Genomic DNA, 17,060 nt, shown 5'->3' with positions numbered 1-17,060 from the left:
TTATTAAATAAGATCCTATTTTAATGTCCAATAAGAACCCTCGTAATTCTTCATTATTTTGCATTAATTGCTGTTCTATCAACTATTCCTGTAATTCATTTTTATATAGATCTTGATCTTCTTTTAACAATATTCCCCCTAATTACTTTAGTTGTTCCTTTTCTTGCTTTAAATTTATAATGTTTGATCATTTTTATAAGTAACACATATTTACATATGTACATATATCCCATTTATACCATTATTGAATGCGATTCTTCTTCGATTTTTTTGTTTCATTGTTATTATTAATCTTTGAAAACATTTTTTCTGTATATTTTATGAACGATGTAATGCTGTTTGCTTCTGTTTAACATAATGAATATCGTTGTTTCCACACAACAATTTAATGTTGAAAATCCGCATTAAAGGATATATTTATATATGCCACTTATTTTTTCAACACAATCCAAAATATACTATAATAAAGGCGTACCAATTTTGATAACCACACAAAGATCACCCGTGAAAGCCTTCATCCATTCGTCTAATTCAATTTAACCCATATACGTATATAATACAGCGTATAATAGAACACGCACACGGCCAAAATTGAAAGCAAATTGAGAGACTTCAATTTCAACCTTTTCATTCGTCTTCACTACACTCTTTTCTGGGAAATGAATTACACTCCAACTATACTCACATATTGAAGATTATCTGTATCGATTTTACCGTCAGTGATTCATTCAGGAGCATCTTTGAAACCATATCATTCAGTTACAGCCCGAAAGGCTTTCATTTTTGTAAAACAAAATATCTTTACATACGTGCAGGTTCGTGTTTGAAACCACTAAAATCGTATATCTATGTGTTACATCTATATCATACGCACACCTGTCAATCAATACTAGTGACAATTCATATAAGTGTACTTTTGATGAATATTGTATTAAAATTATACGGCTATTTTCCTCGCTCCAATAAAAAAGCGTACGCGTAAGAGCTCCGTATCCGTCGATTGGACAAATTATGACCAATTTTCCAGCTTTCAAAATTTATAAGGCGATAATTGTTTATGAACGGTCGCTTTTCATGTTTATGAGGTCTCAATGGTGTAAAATTGTTTAAGTGGAGTCGTTTTGAAGAGGGTTAAAAAATATATAAAAGAAATACAATAAAAAAAAATAAAGAACTAAAGAGTTCTCGTTTGCACTATCGGCCGTTGGCGATCTGTATTTATGTCGTTATCATGCAAATAGGATTTAAAAATTGTTTAGATATCACGTGCAGATATGGGGCGCTTTTCCGCCGTCACGCCAGTGCCACACCCCGGGAAAACGCCGGTGGGAAATTCGCAAGAGTCCGGGGAAAATTTCGCGTTGACGGGACGTTCGAGCGTCGTTTATTCACCTCTACGTACTAAATTCGATATCATCAAACCCGACACGCTCCCGTGACTCTCAAACTCAATGAGATGTCCTTAAAATATTTTTAATAATAATAATAAAAAATACTTCAAACATGAACACATTTAGGACACTATCCGAAATATTCTTAGTTTGTGATTTGAATATTATTTCTACTCGATGTAAATTAATTTTGACGTAGAATTATAATCGTTTTGTTTAAACGTTTACAGATAGTTATATAAATTATTCGCGTGTAGAATTGTATCTATGTTTTGAATAGAATTTATTAATCATATGATAAGATATGGCGAGTTTGCAACAAAAGTTATCGCGTGTGTATTTGTTTCTCGTCGTGAATTAGTTATAATATCAATTGAAAATTCTAATGCTTTGTATTCAAATAAAAGTATTATATTTTAAAAGCTCTAGTCGTTAATTATAAAAATGTGTATAAATTTAACAGCACGATTGCGAACACCCAAAAAAGAAATTCGCTTTAGAACACGCCGACATTGTACAAAATACCCAGAGAATTTTTACAGTTCTGAAAGAAAAATATCGCAAAAATAAATTATCGTCCCGATTCTTCCGCTTAGGTGGCAATCAAAGATTGTTCAGAGAGGATGTACCGCTAGTTGCTTTATACTTTAACGAGATTTTTACTATACTTTTCCGGTTTATTGTCAACGCCATTGTTTATCAGTATTCGTATTTTTTTTTCAATATATATATCACAAGCCTACAAAAACAATGGTACACATTCATTTAGTGTTCTTTTGGAGGCTTACAATTTCAAATTGTTTGTTGGCGCTCAAAAGAGGAATAATTTTTTTGTAAACAAATTTCAATGAAAAGGTAGATATACACCGGATATATAGTATTTAAAAAAAACCGCCTGAAATGAACACATATATATATGTATGTGTGTATGTATAAAGGGCATTTGACTAAGATTGATGTATGATAATACGTTGACGATGACGTGATGGTAAACAGTGAGTTAGCAGTGAAATAAATAAATTATGTGAGAACGAGCCATTAAAAATGAACATTTATATTTTCATACATATGTTTCAATGCTTGTACACGCACAATTAGAAAATATGACGTAAAAATACATCGAAACAAAACAATATCGACTCGACCCTACACTTTAACGTATTTTGTCTCGTTCCGTGTTCCGTTTCACGTAGATACATTTGAAACGGTTCGTTAAACGTGAAATATTCAAAGTCCACTATATAAAGCGACGGTTGATTAGTATTGTGTGAAGGAGCGTGATTTGTTCTGCGCTTTATTTTATTTTATTTTTTCCACCACACCTTTCCGTCCAATATAAACAGATATAAAGACATTCAACATTCGACCACACGGACGGACGTTTTAAATTTATTCCGGTCTTTTTGTGAGGGTAAAAAAAAATAAAATACTAGAAGTGTAAATACATCGTTATTTAGGTGAGCTCGTTCTAATGGGCATTGCTCACGGAAAGTGGCATTAAATTTTATAAGCTAAACACGGCCATTGCCGTCGGCTTCCGGAAAAGCTGATATATTGAATAGAAAGAAAAATGCTTCGGCTTCGGTAATGGTGGGCTCGATGAAAAAATATATACACACATATAGAAAAGAATGGTGGGAAATCACCCGTCAGGTTGTTCGACAGAAGTGTTAACGGTACTAGAAAGAGAGGATGAGGAGGTGGAGAAGTGGAATATTTTCTTTTTTTTTTTCTTGGGTCCCAAGTCGTTTTGTAACGATCAGCAATTGTAATAAATGGGACATAAAACGGCGAGTTCGATTTCGGACATCGAACAATCGATCGACGTTTGTCTCAGTCCCACAAAAGGAGTTTTTTTTAACCCTACTTAGTTATCAGAAAAGTCATTCAATTTGAACGTAAGTATAGCAATAACAATTTGAGACTTTCTATGACGGTTTTTTTTACTTTTTATTGTGACGAATAAATCAGCAAATAATTTATAAGATAATATAATCAACGTTTGTACTGTAATATAGATAGTATAGAATATGATTTTCAGTGGAAAAAATCGCGTGACATAAAAACAATCCATTGCTTTTGTAATAAATAATAAAAAAAATCCAATTCATTGTGTGTACAAATGAAAACCGCAAAAAACAAAAACAATATATCATCACAAAATAATCATGTTTTTTTTTACATATTGAGGTCTATTTATACTGTTACGTATACTAAAAAGAGCCGCCGAGTAATTGCGATCGGATTAGGCCGGGTAGCGTCCTGAGAGACCGTGTGACCGGCGTAAGCTGTTTTAATGATTAGCGATAAGCTAAGTGCATGAAAGATAAACAATGATTGCACTTCTCATACCGTGGGAATACATATCCGAATACGTGACTATACAGTAGGTAAACAGATTAGACGTCCTGAGAGATCTACCCCTTTATAAGGCGGTACGTAGGCGATATCAGGTCATTCTGGACTGAGCAGTGACAGTGCGTGAATCTCCTTAATCATCAATAAATGCTGTGATACGACTGTTGGCCTTTTACTTGGATCCTCCACCCACCCCTACGCAACAATACTATCCAACACTGAAAGGCAATATCCCGACACAGTAGTGCATGAAAAAAAACTACTTAAATTCATACTATACAGCAGCACTAGTTTAGAAAAGTGCAAGGTAAAATCAATTTACATACATATGCATATATTGCAGAGCGCGATGATACGGAGCAATTTTGCTTGCTTTGTATCATCAAGTCAATATTGTCACAAGGTGACGTTTTTGAAAATATTCATATGCGCATGACAGCACTTTCTTTAGGACTGTTGCACTCGTCCCTTTGACTTCACTTCATGTGTGTATATAAATATTTCCATAGTGGCCAAAGAAAGCCATTTCGGGGATATGTACTGCTGTGTAATATTAATAGATTTTGTCAACGACTGCTGCTTCGTTACGGAACATATGAACGTATGTATCCATAAAGAATATGCAAAAAAATGAATTTCAGAATGCGTGCAGTTACTGGTCTATGCTCTTCTAGTATGAATAGCCCTTTACTCGTATGTATGTATTATATGAATAATAAATCAAATCTAATATATAATTTCGAAAGAGACTTTGTATGTATGTAAGTTTGTATCTTTGGTTGCGAATTTCGCAAACAAGTCAAAATTTCTACATACATATGACGACGAGTTTATTTTTTTTTCCAATTCAAATAAATTTAATAAAAAAACAAATGAATATGTACTATTAGATTCACCATTTTTAAGCTGTTTATATTAAAAATACAGAACGAAGCCGGGTAAAAAAACTAGTACTAAATAAAGCACAGTGAATTAAATATTAATAAATTAAGTGCCAAATTTTTCTTATTTGTGTTAAAAAAATGAAAATTGCAAACTATTTTATTATTGAAATAAATCATGAAATTTAATTATCGAAAAAAACAAATATTTTAATTCAACTGCGAAAAATTCAACAAAAAGATTCAGTTCACGTCATATATAATAAAAAAAAGGACATGCATATATGAATAATAACATTTCATCGTTAATTTAAAGAGTTATTTTTACAGAGCGTCACAGAGACATCTATGAAAAATTCAAAATTTTAGGAAAATGGGCAAGGTTACCAATTTGTAGGAACCGTTTCAATGAAAATCAGATAAGTTGACAAATTCTAATTAAAAATGATCGACCTGGAGTCGCATATCCAAGGTCTGGCCAGCAGCACGGGGCATGGATTGAACCTGTGACCACTTAGTTTGAAATCATTACACACGAACCGCTAATCCATACTGCTGGTTATATATGTATGTACATTTGTACATGTATACATGATATTTTAATGTAGCTATTGTATTACTTAAATACAAAAAAAAAAAAAAACACACGTAAAACACGTCACATACATATTACAAAACTTCATTGCAATAAATTTAACTAAAAATACTAAATTCAACTGGAAATAAAAAGTAATATATAAAAAAAACACAATTAAACGTTTAAATTTATATGAAATGAATGTGAATCGGGTAGGGGTATGGAAGAGGCTTTTATTTGTTTCACACGCGCTTGAAATACAAAACGAACACCTCCCCCCCCCCTCAACTCTCCCACCTTTAGCTTCCCTTATATATACAGCGTGAGATGTGAGGAAGGGGGGGTTGATATATGCGAGTGTAAACGGTAAGGACACCCTGTGTAACTACCCTCGGAATAATCCATTTATCAAACGCGCGCTTCTACCGATTTTTCATACGAATTTTCCGGCCCCCCGATTCGACGTCACTCGGAAAAACAACGACGAATTAATCGCGTCTGATTCTCTTGTATCCCGATTTATGGCGATAGGCGTTTCGCCGTTCATTCATCACTTTTAATCAGCGACCTTACTTAATTATCCAGCTTTTATTAATTCCCATATTTCATATTTTCGAGGAACAACAATCATAAAAAATATTTATATACGAGTGTTTGTATGTGTGTGTGTTTGTGCCTATAAATATACTTATGTACGATGATTTATGTAGGGGTACGACGGGCTCGAATTTTTCCCTTTGACGTACCATCAATCAGACACGTAACGCGATTATATTACAGACATATCTACATGCTACGAATTGTACTATCAATTGGATTACGTATTCCAAGAAAATATTATTCCTTACTCGCAAACACAAACATACACATGTATATATGCGTATACACGCATGATACTTTAATGTCTATAAATGAAAAAAAATAATGACTTAATATTTCAAGCTTTTGAAACGTTGATTCAATTTCTGGAATGTAATAAATTTGCGTATATGAATGTTTGTAGATTATTCATACATACAAATTGAAATTATTTTGAATCACCATTTCTCTAAAATCTAAGTAAATGTCTTGCCGATATCTAAAGCCTACAAACATATATCATTAAATTAAATTCTTAGATAGCATCTTCCTTTACACAATTCTAAATAATCATATAAACTGTGCACCCCTTTTGGGCAAAATTATTTTTAAAATTCCTCGGTCTTCGTACTCACGTTCAAAAGATACATTCTATATCCACTCTTTTCATACAAACTAAGCGAAAAATACCCTTTTCAGACGGTCCTGTTTACATTTTAATAAAGTTTTGAATGACCTTGATATATTTTCCGATACATTTGTTTTCAGGAATAGATTGGGTGATTCGTTGTTGCATTAGTTTCATAGTTTATAGTATAGATTTGTTGTTGCATTAGTTTCAAGTATATATATATATTGTTATTATTTCATAGTTATTAAGTATATTGTTTAATTTCGACTGCCATTTATTCATAAGTTTGTTAAAATTTATGGTAAGATCTGTTTGTTTATATGTGTTTTATTAAATAATTGTATATGACTGTTTTTACCTAAATAAATAAATCATTATGTATATATCTTTATCGAGACAATATTTTTATGTTTTTCGGGTTCTACTTATTTCTGAATGTTTTAAAACAATAATAGTAAAAATGAGCTAACAAAAGCAATAAAAGTGATATTATTATAAGTATATAAAAGCCGGTAAATCAGTTTTCATCCTCCCCAGAATGAAATTTAATTTTGTATTTTTGTTTTATACGCAAGTAATGACAATTCTAATTTAAAATAAGAACACAATGATGATAAAATTAAAAAAAATCAACTTTTTTTCAAAATGATACATACTGAAACGAAACAAAAATTAAAGTATTAGTTCTAAGAGTTTAATTTCATTAATTTTGAGTAATTATGGAACTGAAGAAAATGCAAAGCATAAATATCACGTCTTTTTTTATTTTCTTTAGATTTCTATTAATCAAATATTATCGTATCTTTGTTGTACTATAAAGCTTTCCTAAACAATTTGATAAGACAAAACTTCAGTAATGATACACATACAATGTATGTAATAATTAACTTCTCATCCATTATTCATTTAAGTACATGCACTGTAAATTTTCTAGGCTACTTATATAATAAAAAATAGGCCAATGTATCGTATTAAAATTTGATAAATTCTTTACCCGTAAAAAATCACATTCGAATTTTGTGCACACATTCGAAATTTCCAGATTCTTTTTACGAATTTTGGTAGTATTGAGGTGAAATTTAAAGAAAGTAGCTCCTCGACCACGCCACATTTTTTGGCAAGAGTTTTAATTTTAATATTCCGTGAATAAAGAGGCTTTTAACGCGATGAAAAGTCGGAAAACTCCACTCGAAACTCACAAAAGGGATACTGCGGTCGAGCCAGGGGCGCTCAACGGCCTGAGTGACTGCCTCCTCCCACGTAATAATATCTTAATTTACATTGAAATAGCGCTTTTATTGTCCATTTGTCCGAGACCATGTAAATTTTCTTCGTCCATTGTGTTTTTATTTTTTTTTTTGCTTTTTTATTATTTTTCTCTACGAGAGCTGGTGTATACAGCAGAGGGGCCCTTTGATAGCGACTCACCCTCTTTCATCCTTTAAAAATATAATACGGCGGTTCATTAGTTTGCTATGTAGGTGTGTGTACGTGTAAAAAAACCACAGTATTTAAAAAATGTAGAATGCGTCAGGAAGAACGAATTATTTTTTAAATTACACGGAAAAATTTAATTTGTATGTCTGAAAAAAAAATTTAGTGCATTTTCGACTTAATTTAAATAAAAACTGTAGTTTTACAAACAACTGCGAATCATTTTATGAAATTTTTATATTATATACTAAATAAACTACATGGTGTTATTCAAACGGGAAAATTCGATGCAAAAATGTAAATAAATAAACTTTTTCCGAATATTTTGTAGTTAACGGTATATATTAAAGTACGAATTTGCTTATTTAATTTATTTATGCAAACATAACTATTCAATACTGTTATACCAATTTTCATCTGTGTTTATCATTCTTATATGTACATATATACCCATACATATAAAATAAAGCTCAAATTTATTAACGTATAGTTTTGAATAATCAAACATCAAAAGTAAATTCAAAAATGATTCCATTACTATCAATCAAATGAACAATACACGAAATAGAAAATACATATAAGCCGTTATATTTTTAAATGTAAGAAGTCTAATTTTCTGTTCCAAAAACACTATTTCTGTTTGAATTAATTCACAAACTATTATCATTTCTTTTATTCGATATGTCCAGAATCTCGGAATAGCAGAATAAACGTATGATAGACCACCAATATTTTTAAACACTGTATAACGCACAAAATTAAATTTAACGTTTGGCGAGATATTTCTCGAAATAGAGAAAGGTGGATTTCTGTCACCTTCTGATGACAAATTAATGATGATGATTTAATACAATCTTACCATAATGAGTATAATATATCATAAAGTATTGTAGGTTTTCCGATCGAATTTGATTTGAATCGCGCGACATCAAATCGCACGACTTTGATTCTTTCAGGTTAGCATGAATCTTGCTTGCGTACATTTTAAATGCAATATATCCCAAATGTGGATTTATTTTATAATTAATCCTGGTAGCACGACCGGCCTTCTCTAATGTGCGTATCCTTTATTTGCTCGTCCTGTACAAACTGGGCGAGCGAGCCATTTAAAGTTGTTTTGCAGAATACGAACATTAAAGTGGAATGGATCTGACCCCAGGGTCCGAAGGGGGAGGCAAAAAGCACCCCCCCTTCAAACCCACCCACATACATAAACACCCACCAGTCCTTTTGCCTAAGAAAAACCGTCCGCCGAACCGGCTGCTTTACGGCCCAAAACCGGCCGCTTGTTTGAAACTTTAATTATTCCGCATACTTTGTTGTTTTCCCTTTTTTTTTAATTTTTTTTTCTCATTCAGTATCGTCTCGGTGAAATACGCGAACCCATCGGAAGGATGGGGTAGGGCGATGCTGGGAGGGATGGGGCTCTGATTAAATTTTCACCTGGCTAAAAATATTAAAATGAAATATATCCGAGTGTGCGAAAACGCGAGAAATTCATTATGTCGTATAATAAAATCGCCGGCGTGTTATTATTAAACTTTTAATCGGCTCAACTGGGAAAACGAAACACTGACCTCGATTAAATTTTAAACCATGTTTACAATGGCGGAATTTACTCGCTTGAATTTTTTTTAATTATAAGACAGTTTCCTCATCGTAAGCGTGTCGCTTTTTCCTTTCATGTATACTCATTTTTTTAATCGTATTATAAATTCTATTAAAAGATTTCATAGTCGACGCAAAAAATCATATATACTTTTAAAGATGATTTCAAAGCGTAGATACTTTACATAAAAATAGGAACTATATGTAACATCATTTAAAACATATTGAGAATTATAAAAATAAAATATTTAAAAGTTGAAATAAAAAGAAAATTTTCAATTCTACATATTTATATTAATTATGATGCTAAAAATGGTTTATTGTGTATGAAATATGATATTAAGTGTATATATTATTTATTTTAGGTCAAATTATGCTTTGTTTTAGTATAAATTTTATCAATTGAAAATAACATGTATGTTTTTTATAACTAAAATAATTCTAAGCCATTTTTACTATAAAGATATGAAGCAAATTTTACGTTGTTTCGTTTAATGACCTTTGGTGAGTTACCGACTCCATAAATTTTTGGCCCTTATTTCGGAATTACATCTCTTTGACAAGTTGGACAGTTGCCTAATCAGCAAATACTATATAAACACATCCAAGCAAATCCGGGTATAAAATAAAAAGCAAAAGACCGACCGAGATACAATAAATAATAATTAAAAACAAATGCACCAATCCAAAGAAAAGCCTACTGAATGTAACGCTAAGACTAATTGGAAATATAACAGTATCAAATACACATGTAATTTTCATATGCATTTCTAAAATCTATTTACGTGTATGGATTTAGTAATAAATATGATTTTTAAATATAATATTTTACACCCTTACACCCAACCGAGTGACATAACGAGTATCTTTTCAAATAAAATAGAAATGTAATACAAATTTACGACATCTTTATATCGTATATTGAAATATGGGCTAGAGTCAATTTGGGATCTAAAAGTAATATAATATAATCATAAATATAAACTCACCCAGTCCAAAGGACGAATTCGACAGAATCCCCTTGTCTCATTCGCATGGAATGAGCGGCAGATTCTATCAGAGCCCATGGACTGTCACACGCATAATCACCATATTTTCCGCGTGGTCTATGATACCCGGAACTACCTCTCGTATCCGTATGCCAGCAATCTATAACAAACAAAATATAAATTTAAACTTCATATACTAAACGAAATATTCATCAAATCAAGAGTATAAGCATTAGATACAAACATAAATAACAATCAATATGTGAAAGATTGTACATAGCTAGGTTTGATTTTTATATGCTATTTATTATTACGAAATTATGTTCACAATACATCTTAAATCTATTTTAATAGTTACTGATCTACTGACCATTTTCTATTTTACAATTATAATTTAATTTGGTTAGTAATCATAGTATTATATTATTCTAATTTTAATGTACAGCATAATGGGAAAAAGAGCTCAAAAACCTATTTACAATTCTTATAAATGCTCATAATACATCTAATACATAATATTTATCAAAGTCTCTCTAAAGTTGATGAACTAAAGCAGATTGTGTTTAGGTAATCTGTGTTTATACCTGAAGGATATAGACATTTTGTTGTAATCACCGAGACTCTTCACAAGTGTATTAGTATGGTTATTAGTGATTCTGTCATAGAATCTACTGGTAAGTTTAATGATGATATTTAATTTATTGACAACATTAATGTTCTCTTCTTTTTTCTCGTTTGTCAATACTGAGAGTCGTGATCATTGATATCGTCTCGAACTTCCACCTCCACTCCTCCCTGGTTCTGTATCAAGTTGAAGGCAGCTTTAAGGGATGATCCTGTTAGTTTTTTGATCTGGTCTGATCATATCTTCGAAGACCGTTCTCTAGTTTGCTTTCGTTCCAGCGTTCCGGTTACTACCAGCCTCTCCAGACTCTCCAAGTACTTCTTGGTAATATGGCCAAGGTAGGATAAAACCTTTTTCCCACACGTTGTGGAGAGTCTTTTTGTAACTGCCAGCTCTTTGAGGATAGAGATGTTTGTGCGTCTTGTGGTCTATAGAATGCGCAGCATCCGTCTCCAACACCTAGCATATCCCTTTCTATATTTTTCAGGATTCACGTATCGACTCTATACATTGCAATGGGGAACAACATTCGTTTTTTTCATAATAGAGTGGTCATGCATATTTTTATCAAACTGGTCATCGCTATTTTTGCCATTCCAACTCCTCTGTGGATTTTAAATTGGCAGCCCCTTCCTTTGAGATCATGGCACCTACATATGTATATGTACATACCATGGTTAATAAGGTCATCCACTTCCTCATTCTCTTTTAAAGCAATAAAATTTATTAGAGTCAACAAACAGGATTTTTTTTATCTCTAGACCCAAGTATATAAACTTTGTCTCTGTTCTACGAAGTAGTTCAACCTCAATCCTTATTACTGACCATTAACGTCGTGTCGTTCGCGAAACTTATGTTAGAAATCTTTCTGCCTCCTATTGTCATTCCACCTTCCCATCCGTCGAGTAATCTTCTCATTATATACTCCCTAAATATATTTAAAAGGTGAGGAATGAGTATGAATCCCTTTCAGATGACTTTTTGGACTTGAAATTTTTCCAAAATAAACTCATATATTCTTGTGTTAGTAGGTGTTTCCAACGAAAGGGTTTCTTAGGCTGTATTCATTGGGGGTGTGGTGGCCTCATTTTAAGGTATTTAAGGGTCAAATTCTTTGACCATTAAAACGGGCTTTACCTATTAGTTGTTTTGGGACACTCATATCTTCTAGAATCATCCATAGGCAGTTTTAATTGACACAGTCAAAAGCTTTTGTGTAATCCATGAAGTGAGTATTACGGGAACCTTAAATTCTCGACTTTTCTCGATTATTTGTGTTTTAGTATTGCCTTCAGTATATACTGAAGGCTTCAGTATATCAGAATTTGCTCTGGTAATCGGAAAAAACGTGTAAACTACAGTCTCACTCATCTCACACCCCTTCTTATAAATTGAGATCAATATAGATTCGATCCACTCTGATGGCCATCCCGATTACCAGACCAAAATGCAAAGATCCAGAAACACTCTGATTTGAACATTAACTTATATTTGCAATAAAAAGGTCAAATAGTTACAGCAAGGGTTTCGGAAGATCGTGGGAGTATTAATCTGAGAATTTATCACTAAAAATCTGTATCGCTAATATTTAAGACCTATCTAAAATCTTAAAAGAGAAATTTCATATAATTTCACGACAACCCTTAAGCCCGTTTTCAATACAAATGTATGATATTATATCCACACGTGTATACTCGTTATGTAATATTGGAAACGGGTTACGCGGTGCGCAAAGCTCCAGCGGTGTGCTTATACGTCTCAAAGCTGCTGTGAAAGTGTAATTTGCGTGTGATGTTTCCCATGGGTGGCCAACAGGCAGATCAGGTGTTTCAGGCACCATATGATGATGTCGCCCTTGGTGGGCTGGGGTCTAAACCGACCCTGAATTATTAAACGGGCCGCGAGCTTATATCGCTTTATAAAGCAGGGGCTGCTATTTTCAAGCGAATAAAGACCGGCTTAAAGATTTTGTCATGCATATGCGTTTTGTATATGAAACGAATCGGCTTATGGAGTCCTTCATTTGATTAACATACTGATTTTTTCAGAATTTAGCAATAGAATCAAGGTTGGATACCTCGTCGTGCCCGCTATTTGGAATTAATTTTTTTTTTCAAATATCATTAAAATATAATGAATTACAATTTAAAAATATATATTTAATTGTTTAATATGAAAACAAAAAAATTATTATTACGTATATGGCCAGAAGGAAAATTTCAATAAATAATTAAAAAAAAGGCAAATTGAAAATTTGACGTTGGTTTCATCGCTTACTCTCTGAACTCAGGTATACCTATAAGGGGATATTTGTGTTCGCGCGAGGGTACGTGGGTTCGATTCCGAATGAATTTATACAAAGTTTAGGCTTTTTACATACCTCCTTTACGTTTCACATGGCTTTCGTGTTAGTGGTCATTTTTATCTCTTATCCGATCGTTTTCATACTTTGCCATATTGCTCATTTTGGTCATCAATACACGTTAATGTATCGTCTGCCATTACGTTGGAGATAAAATATCGTATACAACGCGTTTTAAAAACGGGGCCCGTAAACCTTCCTGACGTTTAATAAGCGTTCGTCCCGTGTCTTCCAACCTGTTCGCCTTGATATGGCTATATAAGATTTTAATTGTTTAAACGCTTATAATTCACTCTATATTTTATAAAATTTGCTCTATAGGTTCTCGTTATCTCTAATATTTAAATATTTATAGTTTTAATTCTCATATGTATATATAAATTTCAAATTTGGCGTCTAGCTTCATGTAATTTAATACACGATATATATTGATTTTTGGCCAAATGTGTCAAATCAGACATTTCACTGTATATCTCCTCAGTCGGTTTTATCTGCGAGATAAGTATTCAATAAGAAGTTATGTTGTATCTAATTGTTAATATGATTTACAATAAGCTTTAATACATTTAGTTTTTTACAATAAGCTTTAATACATACATCATTATCGATTCATTATGTTCGGCTAGCGTTAGGACACACACAGAATAGCGTATTTATATATGTATAATGGTATACCTACTAACTTCCAATTAACAAATAATATGTATATATATATATATATATATATATATATATATATATATATATATATATATATATATATATATATATATATATATATATATATATATATATATATATATATATATAAACGGACGCGATGTATGTATGTTTGTGGGTATGTGGTGGATGCGTCAACTAGTATGGAGATTTAAAAAAAAATATATATTGTGCCTAGAGATATTTAATTAAATAAATACACGCAAACGAGGTGCGCAACCAATCAGCGTGAAGTGGTCCATGTGCACTAAAACGTTTGACCAATTAGAGCAACGACGATACATTCTGACCAATGGGTGCATTTTAAGCATCCGCTATAGGGAAGTGAGGATCTGAGCGTCTGACGAGTACTCCTGATATTGAACACCTGACTTGGAACGGGTGATGCATGGCGTATGAGCATACATACAAACACACATCAACGAAGACACACTCACACATTAATTCATCATTTCGAACGGGTGAACGGGTTGGATTGGTGAGTGTGTAATGAGCGCACTCAACATTTTACTTACGTACGCGGGGATATAAATTTCCTTACATTATATTTATATAAAACATATAACTTTATTTTAATTTTTTCATAACTTCCTTTCCGAAACCACCCGTTGAAATCAAAGGACACAACACTAGTTATGAATAATTTTATACATACATACATACATATATTATATTTTAAATTATGAATTATAAATGGGAACAAATTTTTAATTATTCTTCATAAACTGAATGTTTTTATATTTGCAATTCAATGAACTTCATAATGTTTTACTTTTAACAAAATATCAATGTGTGATTGAATTATTCTCAAATTTTGTTAAAAAACCGACTTTTTTTCTACTGAAAGTCTTTTTGATTTATTTTCTGAAGGATGAAGGACAGACATTAAGGGCTTATTGAAGAGTCAACGCTAATTTTAACATCCTAAGACGGCTTTCTTGTCATTTTTTCAATGCCTAATATAAAATTGTTCCATCAATTAGTTACAGATCACAATTTGAAAAACCATAATTTTTCAAATCATTGATAGTCAGTTTTTTTTATTCATTAAATATCTACCTAAATACCGGATGAAATATTAACATTCTATGATTATTAATGAATATTTTAATTTAATAAAAATTGTATCTTCTACCTTTTCTTAATGTTCACATATTACTTTCGCTATTCATATTTGTAGAGTAAACTTTATTTAAAACAAACTTAAGTTTGCAAACTTCACTACGTGCGGCATTTGCTATTTTTCTTGAATTTTAGATGTTTGTACATATGTACATACATATCCACATATGCATAAGTACAGTAATATGTACATTGATTCTGAATGATCTTAAACATTGAATTTTGATACTCTAAATTGTAAAGATTGAATGAGTCGATATAAAGCAGCAGAAAAATGTGTAGGCATGGTATAATGTAATATAATATAAACCGGTCATATCCAAGCTTTGGCGCACACGGCGCGCGAAACCGTTTCAATTGAAAAATATGTGCAATTTTTTCGCTCGCACCGGCAAAAAATTCACTTCCAGCTGTGAAACAACTTATTTTTGCGGTAGATTTCGCGAAACGAGTGGACTGGGGATTAACCCGTCGGTTTTATTTAGCGGGTGAAAAACGCTTATGAGGATTTGTCAAACGGATTCCGTGATTACAAGCCGTAAACCGGTCGCTGAAAGCCAGAACCCGGGTTACGTCTGTGCGAGACAGTTTTTTTCGTATTTTTATCATTTTTTTTTTTTGCTTTTTCGTTTTGAAAAAGGATGCGATACGTAAAAAGTCATCGCGTGCCGCACACTCGCAAAATCGCTCCTACGAAAAATATCTGAAGCTTTTCCCGGCGGCTCCCGGAAAATTCTCAAAGCTATCTCGCACACCGCTCGAGTGCAGTCGCTTGAACACAAAGTCATCTTTTTATCATTTCTAACAAACGCAAATTTAATTAAAATAATCTTTTTTTTCTTCAAATGATATTTATTCGACATATTCTACACTCTCATAAATTGTTTCGAAGCTAAATGGCACTGTTTGTGTTGGCGCAAGTTAACATTTGATTAATAGTTTCCGCATTGAAAACAATGTGTGTCCAATAAACCGTATCCGATAAGTACCGTTTGAATATCTAATGGACCAAATTAATTACATCTCCAATTCCCAACTACAATATTGTCATTTGCAACAGTTCTCTCTCACTCTCGTGTGTCTGGTTGCTGTTGCTATAATAACATTTGAAGTTCGATTATGTCTCTGTTACAATAGACTGATTAATATATCTTGTAAGCTGATCGATTGAGTTTGTTTATGTTTACCTAGATATATGTATGCGAAGAAAATTGGAATATACCTTTATGTATTTGAGATTGTACTTACTTTTTCTGGTGTCTCCTGTTGTTGAATAAAGCGAATCGTAGTGCAAATCGGTAATGTGCCAGAAAAAACCTGAAACAACATAAGATTCAATTTAGTATTTGAGATTAAATAAGTATGAAAAAAACACACGTGTAAAACAATATATGAACAAATAATTAATTTCGATTGTTTTGATTTTGAATTTAAATCACAGTTGAAATAATTTGGCTTTAAAATTAAAAATGGTTAAAAAACATATATTGAATAATTTTTTGTGTAATATACATATGTATTCACAAAAAGGATATGTATTTTATATGGAAAATTATGGAAACGGTACTCAACTTTTACTTTGTGTGAGTTTCCCTACATTAGCGCTCAAACTTGTATCGAAAATGATCTCATTCACTTTTTTTTATTTATCACCTTTCTCCTGGAATTCGTTTTTCAAGTGCCTTTCTTTCACGTGCTGACGCACTGGCTTTCTGATTTTTGTTTTTTCCCTTGGACTGACTTTTTATCGGATATGCGTATCCTTAAATAAATAAGTGTGGGC

At 32.2% G+C, this 17,060-nt stretch overlaps 1 protein-coding gene across 1 annotated transcript in view; it reads right to left on the bottom strand.

Moving 5' to 3' along the window:
- LOC143912673 (acid sphingomyelinase-like phosphodiesterase 3b) overlaps positions 1-17,060 on the bottom strand; it is a 93,266-nt gene that overhangs the window by 73,521 nt on the left and 2,685 nt on the right. Inside the window, exons 2-3 of the mRNA XM_077431969.1 lie at positions 16,526-16,594; positions 10,449-10,608 (exon numbers count right to left, since the gene is read on the bottom strand). Coding sequence (XP_077288095.1) covers positions 10,449-10,608; positions 16,526-16,594 — 229 coding nt within the window. The remainder of the gene's footprint in view (positions 1-10,448; positions 10,609-16,525; positions 16,595-17,060) is intronic.

Source organism: Arctopsyche grandis, chromosome 6 (assembly GCF_051622035.1).
Source record: "Arctopsyche grandis isolate Sample6627 chromosome 6, ASM5162203v2, whole genome shotgun sequence".
Taxonomy (NCBI): domain Eukaryota; kingdom Metazoa; phylum Arthropoda; class Insecta; order Trichoptera; family Hydropsychidae; genus Arctopsyche; species Arctopsyche grandis.
This window is presented reverse-complemented; position numbering and strand designations above follow the sequence as displayed.